The sequence below is a fragment of the Betta splendens genome, chromosome 21, assembly GCF_900634795.4.
Source record: "Betta splendens chromosome 21, fBetSpl5.4, whole genome shotgun sequence".
NCBI lineage: Eukaryota > Metazoa > Chordata > Actinopteri > Anabantiformes > Osphronemidae > Betta > Betta splendens.
The window spans coordinates 15,624,155-15,640,404 of NC_040899.1; the positions used below are offsets into that span (position 1 = coordinate 15,624,155).

The 16,250-nt window shown below is 51.4% G+C and overlaps 1 protein-coding gene across 3 annotated transcripts in view; it reads left to right on the top strand.

Moving 5' to 3' along the window:
* hecw2a (HECT, C2 and WW domain containing E3 ubiquitin protein ligase 2a) overlaps positions 1–16,250 on the top strand; it is a 20,463-nt gene continuing 4,213 nt past the window's right edge. The window contains exons 1-29 of one of the 3 annotated variants that reach the window (XM_029136872.3): positions 2–557; positions 4,535–5,088; positions 6,002–6,109; positions 6,199–6,293; positions 6,864–6,930; positions 7,147–7,316; positions 7,393–7,532; positions 7,618–7,718; positions 7,802–8,601; positions 8,729–9,002; positions 9,075–9,167; positions 9,510–9,660; positions 9,955–10,061; positions 10,218–10,342; positions 10,601–10,786; positions 10,958–11,092; positions 11,595–11,715; positions 11,802–11,898; positions 11,987–12,070; positions 12,168–12,250; positions 13,031–13,151; positions 13,574–13,687; positions 13,803–13,955; positions 14,045–14,143; positions 14,403–14,532; positions 14,612–14,758; positions 15,189–15,303; positions 15,799–15,884; positions 16,085–16,197. In XM_029136872.3, the coding sequence (XP_028992705.1) occupies positions 4,710–5,088; positions 6,002–6,109; positions 6,199–6,293; positions 6,864–6,930; positions 7,147–7,316; positions 7,393–7,532; positions 7,618–7,718; positions 7,802–8,601; positions 8,729–9,002; positions 9,075–9,167; positions 9,510–9,660; positions 9,955–10,061; positions 10,218–10,342; positions 10,601–10,786; positions 10,958–11,092; positions 11,595–11,715; positions 11,802–11,898; positions 11,987–12,070; positions 12,168–12,250; positions 13,031–13,151; positions 13,574–13,687; positions 13,803–13,955; positions 14,045–14,143; positions 14,403–14,532; positions 14,612–14,758; positions 15,189–15,303; positions 15,799–15,884; positions 16,085–16,197 (4,394 nt within the window). In that variant the 5' untranslated portion in view covers positions 2–557; positions 4,535–4,709. Of the gene's footprint in view, positions 558–4,534; positions 5,089–6,001; positions 6,110–6,198; positions 6,294–6,863; positions 6,931–7,146; positions 7,317–7,392; positions 7,533–7,617; positions 7,719–7,801; positions 8,602–8,728; positions 9,003–9,074; positions 9,168–9,509; positions 9,661–9,954; positions 10,062–10,217; positions 10,343–10,600; positions 10,787–10,957; positions 11,093–11,594; positions 11,716–11,801; positions 11,899–11,986; positions 12,071–12,167; positions 12,251–13,030; positions 13,152–13,573; positions 13,688–13,802; positions 13,956–14,044; positions 14,144–14,402; positions 14,533–14,611; positions 14,759–15,188; positions 15,304–15,798; positions 15,885–16,084; positions 16,198–16,250 lie in introns of all 3 variants that reach the window. The other 2 variants (XM_029136873.3, XM_029136874.3) reach the window with 2 other exon arrangements.

The following is a 16,250-nucleotide window of genomic DNA, read 5'->3' on the forward strand; positions in this document are numbered from 1 at the left end:
AGCGAGGAGACGCACTCCACTGCAAGTAAGCGAGCATTACGCCATCCTCCGGTAACGTGACGCCGTGTCGGACTGACAGCAGTTGAACGCTGTGCCCAGTCAGATTTGTGCATCTGCTGGCGCTGGTGGGAGGACGGCGGAGCTGCCTGCAACGCACTGCGATGCAGAGACGGGGGGGAAGGATGCGATGCCAGTGTGAGCCGCGCTCCTGAAGCCGCAGCGGCAGCAGTCGCCGCCTCCGGTGCGGACAGAGCGCAGGGAGGCGGTGTTGGAGTTCTGGCGCACACCTCTGGACGCTGCCGCCGAAGAGGGCCCGAGTGTCTCTGCAGCACCGCAGCTTTTCACGGGGACACCGTCCTGATACGTGACTCTGAGCCCAAAGCTGGCCAGGCTCGGGATCTGAGAGGGAGGGGGCCCTGGCGCGGCACCCCGCCCGTCTCGCGTCGTTTAGACTGCAGGGATAAAGACCTGAACCGTAGATTTCCCCGAGCAGGTGTTGGTGGCGGCGCTGTCACTGGCACCGACGCTTTCCCTCGACCCGCACCTCTGCGCCAAAGGTAAGCTCCGTCCGTGCCGCTGTAATAAAGGTGCTGAGCAGGTGTTGGTGTCTTCCAGCGATGATGATGATGATGATGATGATGGCGAGGATGAGGATGATGCTCAGATGTGTCGTTGGACTGGCTCTGCGTCGTCTTGCGCGCATCGCGTTTTGCACTTGCTGTAGTTTTGCACTGAAGGGAATAAATGACCGATTTGCTTCATTGGTCCAGTGGTAAAGATGCAGGAAAAGACAATGACGTAGGGAATTCCCACAGCAGGCCAACGGCGAGCGATGACACCTGCCCAGCCCGCCAGTGCGGTCCCTGCGTGGCCCGCTCGGTCATGTGCACGCGGCCTCGGCGGCGCACATTGATCTGCAGCGAGTAAACCCAAAAGACAAAGTGTTATGTAAGGTGTTTTTGCTGACGCGCGTGAGCGGGGGTTACCTTCACGCGTGTCTCCACTCAACCTCCCGCTGCATCTGGAATAACAATCTTATGATGCATCTGCTGCTTCTGCTGGATCCGCTTCACGATCTTCCTGTTCTTCACTGTGTGATTTTAAGGCTTTCTCACATGTGAACGTTTTAACCGGAGAGGAGGTGGAAGAAGCAAAAAACACAAAGTAGCTTTGTTCTGTTTGCAGATTGTCACAAAAAGTTATTACAAGGAGACACATCGTTGATTGGTTTGTGTACAGAACCTGTTTGTTAGTTCCAGATGTTTATAAACACCAATGAATGAAATTCATGAAAAAGGATAGAAAGAGAGATGACAGAAAATGTAACGAATTTAGTTCCTACATATTAATTAACATATTTAGCTACACACAGTTATCTCTCATCCATCTGCAGGTCCTCCTGAGGGTCTCTGGTGCTGGGGGGTGTTAAAGCTGATTCCTTAGAATCAGTGGCTCAGCCTCCTCCACAGGTTGTAGAAAGTAGTTAAGTAGAATCTACTCATTTGAGACGTGTGTCATGTTTTTGATTAGAGACCATGAAACACAAAGTGGAACTCTGGATGTTGATCTCATCATCTTAAATCCTAATATCTTATTATCTTATCTTATCTCGCTTATCTGTACTGCTGTTGTGAGAAGTAATTTCCCCACTGCGGGACTATTAAAGGTTTTCTTATTCTTATTCTTATTCACTGTGCTGCAAACAAATGAATCCGCGTCTTGTTTATCTTTACAGTATGTTGTTCTTCCAGTTCTTCGCTGTTCCTGGATTAGAACCAGGCTTCATGTAGAACGTTCGGGCTCAGGAGTCCTGGTAACGAACGGCGTTCTGCTACGTCAGCGTCCTGAGGCCTTTCTACAGCAGCGTGCTGCTTGTAATGAGTGCCGTCGGCACCGTGGCCTGTCTGTGTGCATGCTCTTCCCACTGGGTGATAACTGGAGGCTCTGGATGAAGCCCAGTAGCAGCAGGTGTGACTGGTTGTGTTATGTGGTCATGTCTCTGACTGTCCAGCCTGACGTGTTGGTTCCACGGTGTCTGCCTTCATTCTACTCAGTTCAGAACCAGTCTCTGACCATCAGTGCATCCTGGTTTAGAAAGCCTTTGAGTTGCTGTATTTGAGGCCTGTCGTGGAGGGATTCCTTCCGAGGACTGACTCACACCGCACGTGTGCGAGACAGAGCTGTCCTGAGCTATGGCTCTGCTTCCAGCCTCCGTTCTCTCACCATGACTCACAGACCTGCATTCTCCAGCGCGGCCTCACTGCAGTGACTGGCAGGGGGACAGGCCGCTAAGTCGCCTCGTGCCCAGGGACGGCTGGGGGCTCGCTTCCCCCGAGTGCAGAGAGGTGAGCTGCTGTCCCGCTTTTGTCGCGCGGCGCTTTTGTTGTGCTGGGTGTGCGTTTTTGTTCCTAACTTTGTCTGTCACTGAGGCTCAGTAGGAGTGTGTGTGTGTGTGTGTGTGTGTGTGTGTGTGTGTGTGTGTGTGTGTGTGTGTGTGTGTGTGCGTGTGTGCGTGTGTGTGTGTGTGTGTGTGTGTGTGTGTGTGTGTGTGTGTGTGTGTGTGTGTGTGTGTGTGTGTGTGCCAGCTCTCCAAGGTGAACGTTCTGTCGCCGACTAAAGTGCTGCAGTCACCTCCGCTGACTCGCACGTACACACTCACACACGCACACGCACAGACACGCACACACACTCACTCACACGGAGGAGGAATCCCTTTACTGACATCACAGCACATACGAGTCATCACCATATTGTTATTGTTTGCTAGTTAAATTCCTTCATTGCTCTGCTGTGTTCACAGCCCAGAGTCATTTAGAGCATGCAGCTGAAGCATAATATTTTCAGATGCACAACTTGTGCTTCATTATTTGGAGCCGGAGTCAAACTGAAACTCTACACCCGCGTAGCTCTGAGTTCCTAGCCATCGGCGTTCGTGAGCTCGCCGCGTGCAGACTGGTCGGCAGCGTACCGGGCCGTGATGCTCGGTGCGGAGGCGCCGGACCGGTGGCTTTACAATAATCATTTCCTAATTCCACCTTTGTTGTTGAAGCCTGAGCTGCGATCAGGCGGTGAGACTGGTGGAAAAAGCCTCCTCCTGAGGCTGAGGTGTTTGTGGACGGGTGCAGCCGCACTGTCTCCAGCTCCACATCAGGCTTAGACAATGCTGGCGAGGAAGGAGGGAAGCGTGGACCTCAGGAACGCTTACATAACCACTCCACTTACTTAGTTTGATCTTTGACTGAGGAAGATTCTCTGTCTTTGTGAGCTCAGCCACCTCCCCCCGGTGCTGTAGGTTTAGCAGGACATGTGCACACGTGAGCAGGATTTACGTATCCCTGCATCTGTGATGAAGGTTTTATTCTGTCATAAATCCCTCTCTGCAGTGTGTGTGTGTGTGTGTGTGTGTGTGTGTGTGTGTGTGTGTGTGTGTGTGTGTGTGTGTGTGTGTGTGTCTGTGTGTGTCTGTGTCTGTGTGTCTGTGTGTGCATGTGTGTTTGCGTGTGTGTGCCTGTGTGTGTGTGCGTGTGTGTGCCTGTGTGTGTGGTGTAAGCGCATGCGTGCGTGTGGGTGTGCGTGTGGGTGCATGTGTGTGTGGTGTGAGCGCGTGCGTGTGTTTATGCATGTGTGTGTGGTGTGAGCGTGTGTGTGTGCGTGTGTGTGTGTGTGTGTGTGTGTGTGTGTGCGCACACGTGCGTGCGCGCGCGTGCGTGTGCGTGTGTGCGTGTGTGTAATCTTGTCGAGTGAGGAGGGTTTCCAGGCTTTCCTCATGTCAAATGCAGCAGATCTTGTTTCTGAACCCACAGTCACATCAGCTCTGGGGCCGTCCATCGTTTCTGATCAATCAAATGAACTCAGAGCTGAGGAGCCACATCCACAATAGTCAATAGGCTTTGGGTCATGCACGATGCAGCAGATCGACGGCTTTTAGCCTTATACATTCGTCTCCATGTGGAAGAGAGCGAATAATGAAGAGAAATGAGTCGCCCACAACAGCAGCGGCCTTAAGCTCAGCCTCAGCTGATGGACAGGAGGATGTGCAACAGAGGGAGAAACCTGCTATTTACGACGAGGGAACGAAGGTGAAAGGTTCCAGAGGGTGAGGAATGTGGAGCAACACCAGTAAAATAAAGATGTGGAGGAGTTTGAGCCAAACCTCAGAGTTAAGACTGTGACAGCACATGCTGAGCTGTGCAGAGGAGGCTGAGCTCTAAGCGCTGCACCCGCTTCAGATCAGGCCGCAGATCCCGGAGCTATGGCCCACATGGTGCTGCGCCAGGCGCATGTCAGCTGATCGTCCCTCTGGTGAGAGGTGGGGTCAGAGCCGCCCTGCCTCGGCTCCGGGCCGAGAGTCTGCTCCACCCAGCGCAGACGTGGGAGTGGGTTTGTCCCCAGTGTCTGACTTCACACAGAAAAAGAAGCAGCAGAAGCAGCGTTCTGTGCACTGAAGCCTCTGTCAGAGAGCGGCATGTAGTTGTGTGTCTAGTGTTCCTCACTCATCTCTCCCTGCTTTCATTTTGTTCTGCCTGTGTCTCAGCTCCAGGTTCTACAGTGGTGCCCGCGGCTGGTTCGTGGTTCCGTTGGGTTTGAGGAGCTGCTGTGAGGTCAGCGCCTCCATAGGCTCCTCTCTGCTGAGTCAGAGAGTCCATCAGCACCATGCGTCCTCACCGTGACCCGCCCAGCTTCTCCTAGGTCATCAGTGAGCACACAGCATGCGTCCCTCCCTCGCCACGGCGGTCCTGCCGCCCAGGACCCGGTCCCACAACCCGCCCAACCTCGCCGTGGGCGGCCGCGAACACCTGTCAGCGCCACGGAGGCGCAGCCCCAACCTCAGGCACACGCTGAGCCCGGAGAACCTGCGGACACTGGCGGAGAGGGGCGGCGGCGCTGCTGACACCGCCTCCGTCATCAGCGGCCCGATTGGGCTTCCACGGGCCAACAGCGACACGGACCTGGTGACCTCCCAGAGCCGGTCCTCGCTAACGGCGTCCACTCTGGAGTACTCGCTGAACCACGGCCAGAACCTCGTCATATCCTGGGACATCAAGGAGGAGGTGGATGCTACTGATTGGATTGGGCTGTACCACATTGGTGAGATGATGATGATGATGATGATGATGATGATGATGAAGATGATGATGATGATGATGATGATGATGATGATGATGATGATGATGATGATGATGATGATGATGATGATGACGATGATGATGATGATGATGATGATTGGTTGTGGCTTTTGTCTGCTGCGACACGTCATGAGTGTTTCCTGTTCTGTGATGCTTGGCTGCTACTACATGAATCAGACCTTTGTTTATATTCAAATGTTGCTCAGTTTAATTCTCTAGTAGCAGTGAAGACTGTTTTTTGTCTGTTCTATTAGACTCTATGCATATATGAAGAACAGGTAGTGTTAATGAGTAGATCCATCTCAGATCAGACTGGCGTTTGTTGCTGTAGGTGAAGCAGCCTCGGCCTCGACCTGCTCAGGATGTTTAGTCTCTGGTTATGAGGGTTAGCGCAGCCTCAGCCATCATAACCAGATGATTAGTTGCTCCGGTCTCTATTGATTTACCTGCCCCAACGCTTACACTCCACACAGGCTACCACTTCCCTTGACTAAGCAACATTCAATGATAGGCAGCCTGCCCTTGTCTCAGACACACACACACACACACACACACACACACACACACACACACACACACGCTTCATTAACCTGTGTGTAAACTGCTCCATGCAGCGGAATTCCCCTTCTCTGCTTTCAACTCAGAGGAAGTTTTGTGTCCTTCTGCTTAGAGGTTGTTTATTTTGGGAATAGATTTTCACTGATTCAATGCAAACGCGTGTTTTTGTCTGCAGACTGAATGATGAACGTGAAATCTTTCAGTCCAGGTCCTGAGCTGTCATCTATTCTTTCTCTGGTCTGAAACTAGCACAGCAGCAGGATTTGTCTGTTCGCAGACCAACACTAACATGCACTCGTTTCTAACCTCCTCCCCAGATGAAACCAGTCCGTCCAATGTGTGGGACTGTAAGAACAGAGGAGTGAATGGCACCCAGAAAGGTCAGATCGTCTGGAGGCTGGAGCCCGGGCCCTACTTCATGGAGCGTGAGTTAAGATTAGTTAGTTCCCTAATGGAAGAGCAGGAACATCCACTGGGCTGTTTGTGTTGTAACTCGTCATTTCCTCCACAACAGCTGAGACCCGGATCTGTTTCAAGTACTACCATGGCGTCAGTGGAGCCCTGCGAGCCACAACACCCTGCATCACAGTGAAAAACCCAGCCGTGCTGGTCTGTAGTCACACTCTCAGCTCAGGTTTATGGCCAGAGGAGCCTCTGAACCTCCTTCTATCAGTTCAAAGCTTTCTCACAGAGCGGTGAATCATGAACCCGTCAGCCTCTCCCTGGTGGAGAAACCTGTGAACCTGAACCTGTGGGTCTTTTTTTTAAATCCATAGAAATAAATATAATTAAGGGCAGTTTCACTGCAGGTGTAATTCTTGTGAGACCTAAATTAGAAAGGTTTTCCATGTTCGGGTTTAAATGTGATGTGCTTCCATGTGTACTGACTCTAGAGTCAGAGTCCATCAGATGATGGTTTAACAGGCCTCCACATGCTGATGATGACGTCCTAGAAGTAAAAGTCAACCATTCAGCTTTTAGTTTTCACTGCATGTCTGAGTTAAATAAATTATGTATGGAGTTTGGTTGAATGCATCCTTGGCCCTGTTTCATGTATGAAGGTAAAATGAGCCAGACGCAGCTGGGCAGTTCATCTGAAGTGGTTCCCAGTCACAAACAGGGTTGTAGAACCAAGCGTCTGCAGGAGTACAGCTGTCTGTGGTTGTGTCCTCTCCACAGGTGGAGGGGCTGACGGAGCAGGTGGGCGTGGAACATCCGCGGAAGCTGATCAGCTTCACTTTGACGGGTGAGATGAGATATTTACGCGCTGCTGTTCACACGACAAAGGAGCAGATGACTGGATGTGGCCATGGATGGGAACAGCTGAAAGGAGAAGAAATCATGACAGCAAACAGCTATTTAAAATTAATAAGCTGGGATCAGACTGTAGCTAAATGATCAGCGCTCCTCTTATGTGTGTGTATGTTACCTCTCATCGCTCTCCTGCTGTGATCTGCTGCAGACCTTCGAGCCACCGGCCTGAAGAAGGGCATGTTCTTCAACCCAGACCCGTACCTGAAGATGTCCATCCACCCGGGGAAGCGGAGCGTCTTCCCGGTCTTCAGCCATCACGGGCAGGAGCGCCGCTCAGCCATCATCGCTAACACCACCAACCCCGTGTGGCGCGGAGAGGTGCTGCCTCTGCCTCTGTCAGGGCCTGCATGTGCAACAGGCAGCGTGAGCTGATGGTGTCTGTGCCTCTCTGCAGAAGTACACGTTTGTGGCTCTGATGACCGACATCCTGTACATCGAGGTGAAGGACAAGTTCGCCAAGAGCAGACCCATCATCAAGCGCTTCCTGGGCCAGCTCGCCATCCCTGTCCAGCGGCTCATTGAGAAGATTTCGGGGTAGGTGACGCGCGTGGCGCCGCTGCGCACGCGGATGGTGTGGCGTGTTGTTGCCGTGGTGATAATAAAGCTGCTGTCTGTCCAGCGTTCAGCCCGTGAGCTTCTCTCTGTGTCGCCGCCTGCCCACCGAGCATGTCAGCGGCCAGCTGCAGTTCAAGGTGGAGCTCACGTCCACCGGCCCGGACGGTGAGTCTGCTGCCTTGTGCACACGTGTGTTACAGTACGTGTTCTCATGCTTAATATTGTACTAACCGGTTGATGGCTTACAGGTGCTTCTCCTGATTCCATCATTGGCATTTCCTCTTTGAACGGAGCTCCGGGGACTCCGTCCGATGACGAGGACCTGCCACATAACTTGCCTGGGGTGGTTTCTGCGGGGCCTTCGCCTACAGGCTCCCAGGGGTCTCAAGGCATGTGGGAAGGTGGAGCCACAGCTTGTCCAGAGAAGGAGCTGTCCTACGTCAGACCGGAGACTAGGTTTGTAGAGCCTGAAAGCCTGGCTGGCCATGAAATACTGCAGAGGTCACTGAGCGAGGGCCTAGATGCTATCGAGGCCCCCAAGGGTCCCGGGGACAGACCCCTGGGTGCAGCTTCGCCCAAACTGCGCTGCAGCTTCCCCACACACACGAGGCTCAGCGCCATGTTGCACATAGACTCAGACGAGGATGAGGAGAGGTCCGGGGCCGCGGACATAACCCCAGTGCCGCTGTCCCCGCTGCTAATGAACGGGGACCCTCCGGAGGCCGGCGGCCGGGATGAGGAAGACTCGTTTCCTGAGCTCAAGCAGGAGCCGGAGGAGGAGCCCAGGGACGAGTGCTCCCCGGCAGCAGATGAGCCCCCTGAGGTGGAGGTGGCCCTGGAGGCGGAGGCAGGGCTGGACCTGGAGGACATGCTAGAGCCGGATGTGTTCTCTGAGGTGGAGGAAGCTCCGTTCACGGAGGGTGGAGAGGTGGAGGACGGCAGGGTGGCTGCTGAGGACCTGTCGTCAGAGGTCGATACCATGGCAACGGCTCCACAGACGGCCTTTTCATTATCAGAAAGCTGCCCAGTCACACTGACCGTTGCTGCTGTGAGTATATGTGAGGTCAGAACACTGAACTAATTTATTGTAGAGTTTGTGAAATTTTAGAAGGTTAAAATCAACAAATCCTCCCATTTCTGACAGTAAAACCTTGGTGTAATGATAAAATGCACAGGAAGTGGAGGAGGGGGCAGAGACGGCCATAGATCCGGGGGGAGGCGCCGTTTCCAGCACCTCACCCACCAGCGGCGCCGTGGAGGACGAAGGGGGCGATCGCGCTCCTCAGGCCGGAGGAGCAGCTCCAGCAGGTAGCGAGCAGCAGGAGGCGGAGGTGGGAGTAAGGAGGCTGAGCCTGCAGGCTGCCGGGGGCACGGCCGAGGGGGAGGGGGAGCAGAGAAAGCCGCCCATGGACCCAGAACCTACCTCTACGGAAGCAGAGCGGGAGGAAGGTGAGGAAGCTTGGTCGCCTGGGAGAGAGAGGGGTCAGTCACTGTTAAACCAGGATCTGTTTTTGTGTTCAGGTTCCCATGTCAACGGCCACCCTGTCCGTTCACTCCCTTCTGTACGTCATGACATTCACCGGTACCAGCGTGTGGACGAGCCTCTCCCTCCCAGTGAGTGTGTGTGTCACCAGCTGTGTCGTTCTGTCCGTGCATCCATGTGTGTTCATACGACTACACATGTATCTACCCAGGGCTCGACTTTTTCGTGGCTGGTTTGTCAGCAGCTCTGGTCGCATGCACCCAGAACCCATTACGTTGATGATACTAAGCTCTAAAGCATCACAAGAACCTAAAGTCAGGAGGCTACATTCACGCTCTCCTGAGGATGAATAGATCTTCTAACTGTCTGACAGTTTTCCCCACAGGATGAACCGTAATTACTCTGTGACTCCATCTTTATTGGCCTCCTGATAATGTTTGTGACGCCATCCTTTTGTTTTGCTTGCGTCTCAGATTGGGAGGCTCGCATCGACAGCCATGGCAGGATCTTCTTTGTGGACCACGTGAACAGAACCACCACTTGGCAGCGTCCTACTGGACCTCCTGCCCCACAGGGCCTGACCCGCTCCAGCTCTATTCAGCAGATGGAGCAGCTCAACCGCAGGTACAGTAGTTAATGAGAAGTTCAAACGCAGCATTTTACCTTAAAGACTAGATGCTGTTAATTAGAAGTATAGAAGCTCATAGAAGATACCAGTAAAACCAGTAGGTTGTAGATTAGTGCAGAGCTGCTTCTTACACTTCACTGCACTCTACAAGTGAAAGGCTTAGCCAGTGTCCTCTGTCTGGGCTCCGTCACATGTCTGTACTAGTAATCATATGTGCTCCACCTGAGAAGCTCTGGTTGTTCTTGGATTGAACAGAACCTATGACCTTATTGACTCATCCTCTAACTCAGGTACCAGAGCATCAGACGGACCATAACCAACAGTGATCGGACAGAGGAGAGCTCGGTGGACCTGCTGCCCGACCCAGAGACTGAGCTGATGCCCCACTCCATTTCTGGTTCGTGCCACACAAGCGCTACATGTTCAGATCTCACTTGTGCGTCTTGTGTTCCAGTTGTAGCATAGTGTGTTGAATGAGACTCGCCTTAATGCTGTTACTGCATTTCGTCTCTTTGTTTCGGGCTCTGACTAGCAGATGATGACTTTCTTGCAGAGTACCGGAGAGAAAGTGCAGTCGCTCACGCAAGTGGTCGCTCTCGTCTCTCCCTGCTGCTCCAGTCGCCGAGCGCCAAGTTCCTGTGCAGCCCCGACTTCTTCACCGTGCTGCATTCAAACCCCGTCAGTCCACCGTGCCTCACCTCATATGCATATGCACATTCAGTAGCTTGGTCTATTAACGTTTGAGTGAGTTATCAAAGCCTGGCAAGCAGTAGTAGTTTAACAGGGCTCCAATGTGGGCAGTTGTTTATTACTTTATGGTCAGTAAATGCAACAATAGTGTCATACAAAGACATCAAGCTGATTTAAAAGGATCGGTTACATACATATCAAACGGTGCTGTTTCCTGTCTCTGACCTCCCTGACCTCTCCGCCCAGAGTGCCTACCGCATGTTTACGAGCAACACCTGCCTGAAGCACATGATCAGTAAGGTGCGCAGGGACGCTCATTACTTCGAGCGCTACCAGCACAACCGCGACCTCGTCACCTTCCTCAACATGTTCTCCAACAAGCAGCTAGAGCTTCCCAGAGGGTGGGAGATGAAGCACGATCACACTGGGAAGGTGTGTGACCTCTGACCTCTGACTGTTGAGTCGAAACTTTAAGATACAGTACTTGCTCTTTACTTATCTGACAATATAGATATTATATATAAGACAAAATAGTCAGTGCTCTTACTGTGTATCTGTAGAGCCTGTTTTTATGTGGTAATGGCTCTTCATGTCAATCCTCAGCCCTTCTTTGTGGATCACAACTGTCGATCTACGACCTTCATTGACCCACGGTTGCCCCTCCAGAGCTCCCGCTCCACAGGGCTGCTCGCCCATCGCCAGCATCTGAGTCGCCAGCGCAGCCACAGCGCCGGGGAGGTGAGAGAGCAGATGCACCAGCCATGGCCTGGAGTCTGCTGGGCCAGCCTGAATGAGGCCCAACGCTTAGGCAGCAGTAGACCACTGGAACGGAGCTCAATCAGTGCTAGGGGAATTGAATGCAGCATTACATTAAGGTTACAGACAGCACCCGTTGCCCGGTTACCTTAAAGCCTTAACCATTATAAAGGTCACCTACAAAATCTGCTGAAGTTTGGGGATTTAGGGATCTACTGCAGCATTATATGTGGGAGACTTTGAATATGTTGCTGCATCATAGCTTTCTGCTCTGTTCTCATTTAATTGCATCACTATAAACACTCCTTACGGCCTGTAGTATCAGTGCTGCTATACGTTTTACAGCATGTACTGGGAAATGATTAGAAGAACTTCAACATGAAGAGGTTTCTCATCATTGATCAGGAGTTTGTATGATGTGTCGGTGTGGCTAATGACAGGCAGGTGGGTCAGCCTCAGAACTAGGATGCGACCTGAACTGTAGTGCCTCCTTTTGTCACAGGTAGTGGATGACTCCCGGCAAAACAACCTGCCGATCACGCCGCGTCCCTCCAGCACCTTCAGCGGCTCCAGCCGGAGTCAGTACCACGACGTTGTTCCTGTGGGTGAGTGGAGCAGGACCACATTTACATGCTCACATGCAGATATAAAAACAGGCTGGACACGGAAATCAGCTTTTCTCTTCCCGCAGCCTACAACGACAAAATAGTGGCGTTTCTACGGCAACCCAACATCTTTGAGATACTGCAGGAAAGGCAGCCGGAGCTAGCCAGGAACCACTCTCTCAAGTAGGTTTCCTTCCATTTCTGTTTTTCTACATGTTATCTTTCAACCTACACACACGGTTTATAAACTGAGCTCCTAATGCGTGTGCAGGGAGAAGGTGCAGTTCATTCGCAGTGAAGGGGTCAATGGGCTGGCTCGTCTCTCCAGTGACGCGGACCTCGTCATGCTGCTGAGGTGGGTTCTGTGTGTTTGCGTGGGCCATTGATTACTGATGACTGACTTTGATCAGCTGACCCTCCAGGTCACTCTAATGCTGTGCTGTTGTCTGTAGCTTGTTTGAGGAAGAGGTGATGTCATACGTGCCGCCGTTGCTTCACCCAGGTTACTGCCTCTCTTCTCCTCAGAGCTCCCCTGGTACGTCTCTGCTCCATCACCGCTGCTCTCTGCTTTAAATACACACCTGCTAGTCTCTGCTTCACACTGACCTACAGTATTAAATAAAAAACAGTACCTTTATATTTAACGTCGGTTCATGTCAGGGTCATGAGGGTTGGCAGCACATTGGCGTGCCTTCAAGTCTTTGTCATTTAAATCACAAAAGTAAGATGTCAGACTTTCAAACAAACCCCAGACTAACAGAGAACACACACATTCACAAACAAAACATAATGATACAACCAACACGGTGACTTGAAATAATAAAGGAACTGGCAAAGAGGAAAACAAGAGCCGAAAATCACTGCATGTGCAGGTACAAGACCAAAACCTACCCAGCTCCACCCACAACTTCATGAGATGAGGACTAAACACTAGCACAGAAACGCAGGCAGACCAAGTAACTAAGCAGCCGGTCAGGAGACAGACAAACGAATGAGGTTTGAAGACGTGGTCCTTCAGTGTGAGGAGCCAGCAAACAGGTGATCATCATAACGATGTGGAGCAGTTTGACTATGACAAACAAAAACAGAAACCGAGCTGTCACAGTTTGTTAGATGGGGCCACTGTAGTTAAAACAAAAAACGCAGCAGGATTACCCAGCATGCATCACTTCCATGAGCACCATTTCTGTGCTGACATCTTTGATTTCATTGCTACTGTAATAATGAACATGCTCTTGGTTGGCCGTGTTTTTTATTCTCTCCTTTGTCTTTCTTCCTCTTCTTTGTGTCGTTCCTCTCTCTGTCTGGACGTCAGGCACCCAGCGAGCCAACGCCCGCGCCCCCGCTCCCTATAAGAGAGACTTTGAGGCTAAACTGAGGAACTTTTATCGAAAGCTGGAAACCAAGGGTTATGGTCAAGGACCAGGAAAAGTCAAGTACGATGACACACATGCATGAACACAAAGTAGTTCATTAAATGAAGCTAGTCCACTGCAGTGCTCTGCAGCAAACCAAACCTTTGCTGCTTTGTGTGATGTCCATTGCTGACTGACTTCTTATTATGCTGTTATCCAGATGTTTCATCCTGGCCACAGCTTGTAAACAAAAAAAGCTGATGCCCTTCACTTTGCTCATCTTAAAGCTCGTGAAAGACTTTAGGATCTGTATTATATAAATAACCTTCCTTTAGGAGTTCATTACATCCTGTACCTTTCAATGATGTTCAGCAATGTTTGCTTAATAGAAGACTTAATTGCTAAAAATACGTGTCAATTAGTTACAACAACTAATAAACAAAGTGAGTGTTAGTTCCAGATGTGTTGTTTACTGTAGTTGTCTCTTGTGTGTGTGCTCCCAGGTTGATCATACGCAGGGACCACCTCCTGGAGGACGCCTTTAATCAGATCATGTGTTACTCTCGTAAAGACCTGCAGAGGAGTAAGCTCTACGTCAGCTTTGTGGGCGAGGACGGGTGAGGGAGACCTTTCATTCTGTGTGTGTGTTTGGTTAATGTGATCAGTCTGGGGTGGCTTCACATGTGGTAACTCTCAGGTGATCTGGAGCTTCACTGTGTTGTGATGTTGCAGACTGGACTACAGTGGACCCTCCAGAGAGTTCTTCTTCCTGGTGTCCAGGGAACTGTTCAACCCGTACTATGGTCTGTTTGAATATTCAGCCAACGACACGTACACGGTCCAGATCAGCCCCATGTCTGCGTTTGTAGACAACCACCATGAATGGTGAGTTCCACGGGGCATATCAGGACTGTCAGTGCATCACTACTGACTGATACGATGTGATCCCGTCTCCGTTGCCTGTGTTTGTCCAGGTTTCGCTTCAGTGGCCGGATCCTGGGCCTCGCTCTTGTCCATCAGTACCTGCTGGATGCCTTCTTTACCCGACCCTTCTACAAAGGGCTTCTCCGGATGTAAGTTCACCCGCTTGTTCCGCTATCTCCTCCTATTCTGACCTGCAGGGCAGAACAGGGATGGTTGGCATGTTATGTTTTAGCTTCTAAAAGGAAAGCCCTGCATGACAGGTTTCCAATAAAACAAACACAAGTGATCCGATAGATCAGGCACAGGACGTGAGAGTAGGATTCATCATCAGGTAATTAACCTTCAAGCCTGTTTCTTCATCACTGACTCTCATTAAGACTCCATGTTACTCTGCCTGTGCTCATACAGCCCGTGTGACCTCAGTGACCTGGAGTTCCTGGATGAGGAGTTCCACCAGAGTCTCCAGTGGATGAAGGACAACGACATTGAAGACATGCTGGATCTCACCTTCACTGTCAACGAGGAGGTTTTTGGACAGGTGACTGATTCAGTTGATTCGCGTTGGGTGGTTAAATCGGTCCCTTAGCCATGAGCCTTTCATGATGTCCTGTATGCAGATCACAGAGAGAGAGCTAAAGCCGGGTGGGGCCGGCATCCCCGTGTCTGAGAAGAACAAGAAGGAGTACATCGAGCGCATGGTGAAGTGGCGCATAGAGAGGGGGGTGGCGCAGCAGACGGAGAGCCTGGTGCGGGGCTTTTACGAGGTACAGTAGCCTTTGAGCAGGAGGCGTCACAGAAACCTCATACATGTGCATCCAACTTCAACTTCCAACGTTTAGGTTCCTCTTTGGTCTTCCTCTGGGGCTGACACAAATTCTGACTGGATGTTGACTGATAGTCACTCAGTTCTTGGTGTCTGTGTTAGTGTCTGTGTTGTTCTCTAAACAATCCAAATCCCAGACTGACTGTAAACAAAGCGATGTTCATCCTTCTGCCAACTGTCCCACAGCGTAAGGCTACAATTTAACTACAACGTGGGGAGAGGGATGAAGACTGAAAATGTGCTACCGTGTGTTTATGCTCATCAGTGTGTGTGTGTGTGTGTGTGTGTGTGTGTGTGTGTGTGTGTGTGTGTGTGTGTGTGTGTGTGTGTGTGTGTGTGTGTGTGTGTGTGTGTGTGTGTGCGTGTCTCAGGTGGTGGACGTGCGGCTCGTGTCTGTCTTCGATGCGAGGGAGCTGGAGCTGGTGATTGCAGGCACCGCAGAGATTGACCTGGCCGACTGGAGGAACAACACAGAATACAGAGGAGGTATGACGAGCCGACGGGACCGTGCGCAGTCATTTACAGCTGATGCTTTCAAGCTGCAAGTGTCGCCACTAAATCCCTGATTCTGGGGGACGGCAGCGGCCGTAACTCAGCTCCCAGGGTTTAACAAAGCAATGGGGGTAAATGATGAGGATGAGTGTAGAAATCTAACCTCGTGTTACCAGAGCTTACAGGTGTCAGTGCCCAAAGCGTTCATACAATAAGTGATCACATTAAAAGGCTTTTCAGGGTCTGGCCAACACAGCTGAAAAGCTGCCAACAACTAGGTCTGGAAAACTCAAACTGACAGCCTGCAATGACTTGGTTTAAGGCTTTTAATAGACAAATCGACTGAGACAGACACAACGACTCCACACATTAAACTTTAAACGGCAGAGCCCATTCAAAAAATGACGAGCCAAGAGGTAGAGAAGAGGAGAGAGCAACAGGCGACACAGGCGTCTGACTCATGCACTATCATCCTCTCGCTCCCTCCAGGTTACCATGACAACCACATAGTGATTCGCTGGTTCTGGGCAGCTGTGGAGAGATTCAACAATGAGCAGAGGCTGAGGCTGCTGCAGGTAAGGGAAGAGTGGGCGAAAGCACGCACACGCTGCCCCCGTGTGGAGGAGAGCCGCATCAAACAGCACCGCACGTCACAAGTTGGAAAACCGTTTGCTATTTCTGTCTCTAACTTTAATTCTGATTCATCAGGAACAAAAAAGGAAGCGTGTTGTGTTTTTCATGAATAATGGAACGTTTGCCATCTGTCTGCCTCCAGTTCGTCACAGGCACGTCCAGTATTCCCTACGAGGGCTTCGCCTCTCTGCGGGGCAGTAACGGACCTCGCAGGTTCTGTGTGGAGAAGTGGGGAAAAATCACCTCCTTACCCAGGTAGAGTCACTGAACTGTCGCCAGATGGAGGCCGGATAGAGGGGATTTGGTGG